General features: G+C 24.9%; 1 protein-coding gene across 1 annotated transcript; it reads left to right on the forward strand.

Moving 5' to 3' along the window:
- The first annotated feature begins 662 nt into the window (after positions 1 to 662).
- Positions 663 to 4,246, forward strand: LOC125496768 (uncharacterized). The gene is made up of 9 exons (XM_057394139.1): positions 663 to 833; positions 941 to 1,208; positions 1,311 to 1,395; positions 1,511 to 1,590; positions 2,415 to 2,499; positions 3,498 to 3,578; positions 3,698 to 3,818; positions 3,967 to 4,080; positions 4,181 to 4,246. Exons 1-9 carry the CDS (start codon positions 663 to 665, stop codon positions 4,244 to 4,246), a joined length of 1,071 nt encoding a protein of 356 aa, XP_057250122.1.
- Positions 4,247 to 10,799: the final 6,553 nt, after the last annotated feature.

Below are 10,799 nucleotides of genomic sequence, written 5' to 3' on the forward strand. Positions count from 1 at the left end.
TAATATCCTGGAATAGTTATTTAATGATTTAAATGATTGTAACTACTTATTATAAGCAATTTAGAAATTGGTGATTAAGATTGCTATATTTAAAAAAAAATCATTAGGTGCGAGTGATTACGATTGTCATTGATTATGAGATATTCATATTTTAGGTAAATAATTCATACAATCACTGTACGATTATATATAGATAATGTTAAGATCTCAACGTTAATTCAGAAAGAATCATGATACTATTCTTTTTAAAAATATCTTTTATAATAATACAATTTTAAAAAGAATTGTATTTCAGGAATATATGGGTTACTCGATGTTAAAATAGGCGAGATATCTTATTAATTGATGTAATTTAAGATATGATTTTGAGTGATTTAATGATATAAATTAAGGTAATAACTTACTGTAATCAATTTTTCAATCTGTGATTAAGATTGTCGTTGATTATAATAGATTCATATTTTACAATCACTATACGAATTGGGTATTAGATTAATGGGAAATCATTTCCTTAAACAGCTTCATATTAACGTGAATATACTTCATAAATATCTTTTACGTCACTTTATATAAATAGACACTAAGCTATTACTCATAATCTTAATTCATATTTTTCGAAAACCTCTTCATTCCATCTTTCAATATAATATTTCTCTACAGAAATGACATCCCAAAATGATGCACCTGTTAAAAAAATAATTAATGTTTCTGATTTGGTTAAGGGAACAAAGTATATCACTATTGAAGTACGGATAATACGGGTTTATGAGAAGCCAAACTTTATGAACAATCTGGAAGCTGGTAGTATTGAAATGATTTTAATGGATGTACATGTAAGTGATATGTAATTATATTATATAGATAAATAAAATTTATACGTGTTTATAGAGTATTCGTCTCTTTTACTAATAGTTCACGTATATTTTATATGTGTTTATAGGGTACAAAAATACATGCCAGTATTCGGAGGAACCTAATAGTTGCTTTCTGGCCTAAGATTGAGGAAGGAGGATTTAGACATATTTCAAATTTTTTGCTACGTGATAATGCTGGATACGAGCTAACTACGCAACATAAATTCACCATTTCAATGAATTATGGATCGTCCATAGTGGATTGCAATGCTTTGGATATCCCACAATATGGTTTTGAATTTGTTCCATTTGGTGATATTTTGGCCAAAAAAGGTTCTGATGTTTATCTCATTGGTATGTTTAATTTGTTCTATAATTATTTCCTTTATTTCTATTATTTTTAGTTTATTTTGAAACGTACACCTTAAGTTGTAATTTTTTTTTTACTACCTATAGATATAATTGGGCAAGTGACTGCGTATGGTGAACTAACCAAGACCACTAAATCGAGGTGCATGACTATTGAGCTGATGGACACAACGTATGTGTATACCAAATTGTTACTTATTGACCATCTTTTTGATATATTTTTTAAAAATTTTATTTAAATTTCAATATAAGAACTTATGAACTTTTTCATTGTTATTTCTAAATAGGAATGACAACCTAACATGTGTTCTATGGGGCACATATGCTGATGAGATGATAAATTACATAAATGTTGAGGGAGCTAATGGTGCAATTGTTGTCATCTTACAGTTTGCAAAACGAATCATGTATAAAGATAAATCTTACTTTTATTTAATCCACGCATAGATTTCAATTTTCGTATTAAATATCTTTTAGCTTTTTTATTTTCGTATTAGATTTGTATTATATTTAAATTTCGGACTAATTATGTATTAAATTTGTATTGAAGAATCAAGCAAAAAGTTAAATGTAATGCACGAGTTACTTTTTTTTTCCCGGATATTTTAAGAAAAGTGACTAAATTGTAAATTTAACGTAAGTACGTATTTTATATGTATATTAGATTCGATTTGAATTTTCGTATTAAATATCTTTTAGCTATTTAATTTTCGTATTAGATTTGTATTATATTTAAATTTCGGACTAATTATGTATTAAATTTGTATTGAAGAATCAAGCAAAAAGTTAAATGTAATGCACTACTAACTTTTTTATTTCCGAATATTTTAAGAAAAGTGACTAAATTGTAAATTTAACGTAAGTACTTCGTGTATTTTATATGTATATTAGATTCGATTTGAATTTTCGTATTAAATATCTTTTAGCTTCTTAATTTTCGTATAAGATTTTTATTATATTTAATGTTCGTATGAATTATGTATTAAATATGTATCGAAGAATCAAGCAAAAAGTAAAATATAATGCACGGCTTACTTTTATTATTCCGGATATTTTAAGAAAAGTGATTAAACTGTAAATTTAACGTAACTACTTCGTATATTATATACGTATATTAGATTCGATTTAATTCATTTAAAATTTTTTTTGTGTTGTAGATATAAATTTGTTTATCTGTTTTTTTTATACTAGGTGGTGTTCGTGTTCAAAATTCTCGATATGCTTCAAGATTGTTCATTAACACACAACTATCGGAAATTATTGCTTTTAAAGATCGGTAAGTTATATTAATTTTCAATTAAATAGATGACATATCAGCCACATTTATATAATTAAAGATTTATATAATTAAAGTTTTAGCGATGATTAGTGTTATATATCAATTGCCCTAATTAACACTCAAAAAAACAACACTTAACCATGTAGGTGAACTATGAATATGAGTGTATTTTGTTCCACCTAATCATATCAAATACAAATACATAATTATTACAATTAAAATTAACAACAATTACATCGCTTTAAACTATTAATTACATATAGCAGTAAACTAATATTAGGTGGAATAAAATAATTACCCATTCATAGTAACCAACATGGTTAAGTATTATTATTTAATTTATTGTACCAATTAAATATACGTTATGGATCACATAGTAAGCATGTATTGATAGATAAATATAAATGTAATTTATGTTGTGTCATATAAAGTTAAAGAATTATACCTGCGTTCATCACATATCACCAAATATGTAAGTTTCGGACTCTATATTGTTGCATGATATCCTACAAATATGTCTACATTATATATTAGCAACTAACTTTGGTTGTAAAATGAGAACATATGAAAGATTGAGTCATTATTAGATAAATAGGAAAATCATCTCTTGGAAAATGCATTATTAATAAAAAAAACTCATACAAATAAACATACAAAATGCATACACATGTAGCACGATTTGTCTAAGATTATGCTACATGATTGTTTTCCAGCATGTGTTGCAAAACTCAACAAATATCTGGCCAACTAACTCAACTGACGAATGAGAGTGATGACTTTTTGAAGCAAGAATATGTAAAAGATATTTTCGACATTATGAACATGAAGAAGGTGAGAATTTTGTCATTTCATGCAACAATATATATTAACATCACAAGAAAAATGACTAATTATCCTTAGTATACTTTTCATTTCTCAGTCTTGTGTATGCGTTTGCCTAGCCACAATAGAGGACATAGATGTTGGTATAGTTGGTATTACGATGGATGCAACAGATGTATGAGTGGAGTGATTAGGGAAGATGATGTCATCCGGTGTAGAAAGGAGAATGTAGTGTTACGTAGTACAACACCAAGGTAATTATATTTTCTAATTTACTAATATAAAAACAAAGTATACACTAATATTTAATATCAAGTTTCAATAAATGAAACATTTTTATAGTTTAATAGCTAATTTTAAAAAATTCTTATAGATTCAAGATAAAATTGATTGTTGCTGATAAATCTGGAGATGCTACTTTTATGATGTTTGATAAAGAGGTGTCCAAATTAGTTGGTAGAACAGCAAAAGAAATGGTTGCCTCTCAAAATCAGGTTCGTTATCATACATTATTTATTTGTCAATTATAATACATGGTTTCTTTATTACATTTATAAATCTAACATCAAAGTACATGTAGGTAGAAAACAATGAGTTTCCTGAAGAATTCAAAAGTCTATTGGGGAAGAGTTTTTGTTTAAGGTCACTGTGCCATATAATAATGGCATTGATCAAAATTATTCCTACACTGTGAATTCTACGTCCGATGAACCTGAATTAATTAACAAGTGGTTTGAACTTTATGTTAAGTTGGAGGTATTTGATTTAATTCTAAGGATTTTACAATTAGTTTCATTATCTATTATTATGTAAACAAGTAATTGGTAATTACTTATGTAAACTTTTTCTTCAACAGAACTCTATTGTTGTGAAAAAGAGAGTGAGGCAGAAAGCGTGCAAGAATGTGAAGAGAACATGGTAATACTTAGCTATTTCAACTAATTTCGTCTACCCACATTTATCTACATATTATTGTTTTTTAGCATTTCTAACAACCATTATTTTTTCAACATATTCAATAGGATCTCTTTCAATCGGAGACAGACTCTTCTCTATCCCACATCACACCGCAAAAGAGAGCAACATTACTTGATGAACATTCACCCTTAGGGATGCAGCTTTCAACTAACAAGAAACTCAAGTCTGTTATGCCTCAAGAAGAAGATGGACTCTAGATATTGTCGTTGAATTAAGAACTATATATAAGTCTATCTATAGACTATTAGATGAACGTTTTAATTTGGTTGTTATTTATATTTCTAAACAATTTGCATACATTTATTCAGGATTTGGTTATTCTCCTATACATTCATTTCAAAACTCTTGTGGTTACGACATGATTGTTTATGAAAAATTTAAATATATCATTGATTGCCATATAGGTTATCCTCATTGTATGTTTAAGAAATATAAACATTAAATAACATGTCTTAACCTAACTGTTATAAATTATACATAACCAATAATATATATATATAGATGTTTAAGGTAATATTAAACATTAAATAACATGTCTGAACCTAACTGTTATAAATTATACATAACCAATAATATATATATATAATATAATATATATATATATATTATATATATTACTTATGATATCTCGCTGAATCAATTTACGCTACAAAAATAGTTCGTCGTCGCAACTATTTATAAATCATTGTTATATGTTATAAAAAGAAGTTTCTTTTTACGGTGATATAAGTAATATGTATGTATTTTTATACTAATGTTTTATATTTTAAACATCTTCTTACACACATTTTTAATCCTGAATATCTAATTTAGTAAATATTAGACAACATATTTTTAGAGAGTAAAAAAATATCCGGTATTATAAAACAATTTCTATTAATGCATCCGTTATTACCCATATATAAATAACTATACACATTTAAGAAATTTCCCTAATGCATATCAAATCAACTTTTTAAAATGGTGGAATTACAGTTATTAGTATATGATCAGTAATATTTTGTTTCCAAAGTTGGGCGATATTGAAAAGCTTAATAATAGGAAATTATTCTTTGATTGATTCGGAAATAATTTGAAACATTCCTATTATATGATATTCGTAATAACTGTTAGATATAAAACTACTAAGGAATCTTTACCATACTATACTCTATATAATATCTCCACAAAAAACGTACATATAATCTTCACACCTTTAGACAAATTAATCTTACAGTGTTCTTATCCTTCAAATAAAATATCATATTCTTATTCGTTAATAATAAATAGATTGTAGAAATGAGTTCTTCTACTAATAAACGTGTGAAGAAACGTTCAGATTACGGAAAAGAAAACGAAATTGGTGACAATACTCCATTTGTTTGTAACAATTCAAATCAAATCCATGATGCTAAAGTTGCTATGCAAAGGAGGAAATCAATTTTAACGATAAGCGAAGTAGAAGCCAAACAACACCTTTACTTGACATTTCTAATGGTAAGTTGATTTATAAAGGCAATATTTTTGTCAATATATTAACATTTTTGTGCAAATGATAATAATAAAGCATTTAATAAAGAAATAAAGTTATTCATCATGTAATGTTCTTACTATAACATACATAAGTAATCAAATTGAATATATCTTAAATTTATCATGATATAAATTATATAATTATTAATAATTATAAAGAAGCAAAGGGAAGACTACCTTCTTAATCTTAATATCATAATATGTTTTCTCTCATATTTTCTTCAATGGCCACCATCTTTTGCATGCAAATCAAAACCTCAAAAAAAAAAACACATTTATTGTATATATAAACTTATATATAGTCTATTATACACATACACAAATTGTATATACAAATTATATATATATATAGTTGTACACAATTTTGAACTCATTCTAATTATACACAAATTATACAGTTTATAAAAAACATAAATGAGGTTCCATGCATGCAATGTAAATACGAAATTTATATCTTAGATTTGAATTATTATCTTTTTAATTTTAATAATATAATATATATATATATATTATATATTATTTTAGATATATAAATATTATATACAGTTATAAATTATTTTTAATATTTTTGTTACATTCATGTGAGAAATGTAGATATCCATATATCCTCAATACGATATTATTTTTTTAAAATATATACGATTATTATTAATCTATTAAATCATAAATATTATCAACTATATTTATAGATTGCGGACGTGCATACAAGAAAAAAAAATTCAGATGACATTGTATTTCTTACATATGTTAGCATATATTTTGTAGGTACATTGTATTAAAACTATTTATACTTATTATTATGTATGGACCACATATTTAATTTAAAATAATTCATATGTTGTAATATACTAATGGTTTTTGCTAATTGTTATATTTTGTAGTGTATATATTTTCGAATTATAACTAAAGAAGTCATGATAGTATTCTATTGCACCGCGTATTTATAATAGTGCAAAAGACAATTTGTTAGATTGTATTACTATTTCCCATATATATATTAACATTTTCTGTTCAATCTAAAAATAGATCAACAATGATTGAAGAAGATATATAACAATATAAACTATTTTCTTACATTTTTATTATGCATATATCTGTGGAAATTTTATGCAATAATAAAGCAATAAATAAACAAATGAAGTTATTCATCATGAAATTTCCTTAATATAACATATATAAGTCAAATTATTTGAATATATTTTTATTTTATCGTGTATATGAATTATATCATTATTATTAATTATAAAGAAGCAATGAGAACACTACCTTTTTAATCTTACTATCATGATATATTTTCTCACATTATTTCTTCAATTGCCACCATCTTTTGCATCCAAATCAAAACCTCGAAAAAGACAAACATAAATTATGTATTTAACAATATATGAAATGAACTATAATTATGAATAAGCAACATAAAGAACGACATGTATTCACAATAAACTTATATGTAGTGTAATATATAGATACCCAAATTGTATATATGGATAGTTGTACTTAGCTGTTTTAAAGGTTCAAACAATGAGTTTTAATCACAATACATTTTATAACAACCGATAATAAGACCTTGCATGCAATGTAATTAAGAAATATACATCGTACATCTGAATTATGATAATTATCTTTTTTATTTTAAAAATAATATATTTATATAGTTAATTAATATATATATATATATATACATAGATATTAGATACAGTTATAAATTATTTTCCATATTATTTGTTACATTCATGTGCGAAATGTAGATACCCATATAAATTTCATATGATATTATTTTTAAAATGATATATGATTATTTATTAATCTATTAAATCATAAATATACTTTAACTAAACGTTTTTTGGTGACATGCATGCGAGAAATAACTGATATGTTGCAAATAATAATTAACAAATAAGTAAGTAATGACATACAATAAATATATTTTTTCTACTGTTTTTTAAAAAGTAATTATTCTACTTTAATTTATCGATCTAGGATATTGAACTGTAATTTGTTTTTTTTTACATTCATGCGAAAAATTAACCAGATTGAAATATATTACTAAACATATGAAATACATTAAATTGAGGATATACATGCACTTTTTATTGTACTGTTCTTTATAAAGTGGTAATTTTAGATTGATAAATTTATCATATATTTATGAAATAATTTAGGTACTAATTAGTGAAAAAGAAAAATTTTACCTATATTAGAATATTTACTCTTATAATTTATATTTCACCAGCATTTGTAACATGCATGCGAAGAAAATATACATATTCATAGAACTATAATTAATGACACACAATATATATATTTATTCTACTGTTTTTTAAAAAGTAATTATTTTACTTTTATTTATCGATCTAGGAGAGTGAACTGTAAATTGTTTTTTTTTTTGACATTCATGCGAAATATTAAACAGATTCAACTATATTACTAAACAAAGGAAATAAATTAAACAAAGCTAATTTAAGATCGAGACATTAATCATATATTAATGAAATAATATAGGTATTAATTAGTAAAAGATTAAAATTTAAACTATATTATACTATTTAGAATTATAATTTAAATTTCATAATTTTGTGACATGCATGCGAAAAAAAATATACACATTCATATAAAATAAACACGAAACAAAAAAAAATTGACATGCATTCGATATTCAGATACTAGAAAAGCAAAAATTAGATATTCAGATACTAGGATATTGAACTTATTTTTTGTTTTTTTTAGATGCATGCGAAATAAATATACATATTCGTAGAAAATAAATACAGAAAAAATAAAAATTGAGGATATAAATGCATGTTTTTTATTTCGGTTTTTTAACAACGGAAAATTGTAGATCTATAAAATTATCATATATTCATGAATATATAGAATTATTAATTATTAAAAAAAACGAAATTGATAAAAAAAAAACACAACACCTGTAAATCCTCAATCCTTGAAATAAATCGTTTCTCCACTTCTTCTTCAATGGAAATCAACATCAAATCCGTCGTGCATGCGATAATATCTTCCCAAAAATAATTTCTCCAATTTCTAAATCCCCTTTTTGATATTAAATCAGAAACCAATCGTTTTCTCATATTTCTGCTATTTTTTTGTGCATCTAATTTTTTTTTGTTGTGTAATGTCTTTGAAAGAAATCTGGAAATAAACGTTTGGCAAAGGAAAGTTGCCATTTTTACGAGAAGATGATGAATGTTCGAGAGAGAGAGAGAGAGAGAGAGAGAGAGATATAGAGAGAGGAAGAGAAGATGAAGCGGCAAGTATATATGAATTTTGTTGTAAATTTTCGGTTTCTCATCTTGATTTATACTTAGGTTTTTAGTGTTTCTTTTTTTTTAGAAGGTTTTAAATGTTTAGTTAAGGTAGTATTAAGTAGTATGTAAGGAGTATCACATTAAAGGTTATATTTAGTTGGATATGTATAATGGGCTTTAAAACAAGTTATATATATATATCGATTTTTTATTTATATTGGGGTTGGAAATCTTATTTTTATGTAAACTATGGATTTACCACTTTTATATTTTGTTGATAAAGAGTAGTATATTGACGTCATTTACTATGGATTTGATATGCATATTATTATACGGCCAATTTAAATAAATCAATTAATGCCTCAATAAATAATTCGTTGTCGCAACTATTTATAAATCATGCGAATATGTTATAAAAAAAACATATAGTTACTGTGGTATACGTTATATGTAGGTGAACATGTATTTAGTTATTTAAGGTTTAGGGTATTAGTATTAGGTAGTATATAAAGAGTATCACATGAAGGTTATGTTTAGATGGAATGTGTAATGTGCTTTAAAACAGGTTATATATAAGATTTTGTATCTATATTAGGCTTGGAAATCATACTATGAATTTACACATTTATTTGAAAATATAGAAATGTCATGTCCTTATTAAGCGTTATAATTTTATTTCATTCATAAGTGTTATTTTATGTAAACTAATAAATATATTATTACCATCCATTTAATATTGTTTCATACATATTTAAAAAAAATTGTTAATTCATACAAAATTTATATTATTTTATTTGTAAATCAACAATATAAATGACTTAATGTTTATTCACTGGGCAAACGTGGCAGTTCAAATTTCGCTTTTAGTATACTACATTGTAATTCTTAGATGAACCACTAACTATTTTAATTTGCTTATTCTATGCTTTGACAAGAAAACTTACTATAACATAAGTAGAATTAAAAGATTAATTTCATTGAATGTACATATGAATTCAAAACGATATCTTTTATATCACCAATTCATGCTATTAACATGGAAAACATTTCTTATTTTAGTTACCACTCCTTCACTCAATCAATTGTTATCAAAAGAAGCTCAACAAAAATATGCAAGACAAAAGAGGAAGTTCATTATGTTAGAAAAGCGTGCAAGATTTACGCGTTCCTCTACTCCTATACGACCACGAAATAATATCACCATGCCAATCAACTTACCTCTTAATGGATCTTCATCAGGTATAAATCGCAATTATATTAAGTAATTAACACATATCATCCAATGATTTTGGACAATAATTAGTTATCCTTTTGTTTTTATATATGCAACTAACATTTTAATTGTCTTGCAATTATAAGGGTTTCTCAAGTAATGGATTATCTCCTTTATCGTCGACAATTATAACTTCTCTACTAATTCTTAGTTAACTCCGATTCCTAATGGTAGTGTATATAGTGTATTTTACTTTGAAAACGTATTACTTGCAAGATAGTAATGTAAATTACTCTTAATGCAGTGTTTTCAACAAGTGCACCATCTTCAAGTTCACAAGATTTTAATTGTCATGTGGACATCACAACTCAATCGCCATTAAGTGCTATAACAGATATTAGTTCGGTTAGTTTATAATAAATTATTCCCTTATTGATTGTTAATTTGTCTAATAACGTTACGTATAAACAATCTAATAATATTTTGAAAAATTATGTGCTTCAGATAAA

Source organism: Beta vulgaris, chromosome 4 (assembly GCF_026745355.1).
Source record: "Beta vulgaris subsp. vulgaris cultivar EL10 chromosome 4, EL10.2, whole genome shotgun sequence".
Lineage (NCBI taxonomy): Eukaryota > Viridiplantae > Streptophyta > Magnoliopsida > Caryophyllales > Amaranthaceae > Beta > Beta vulgaris.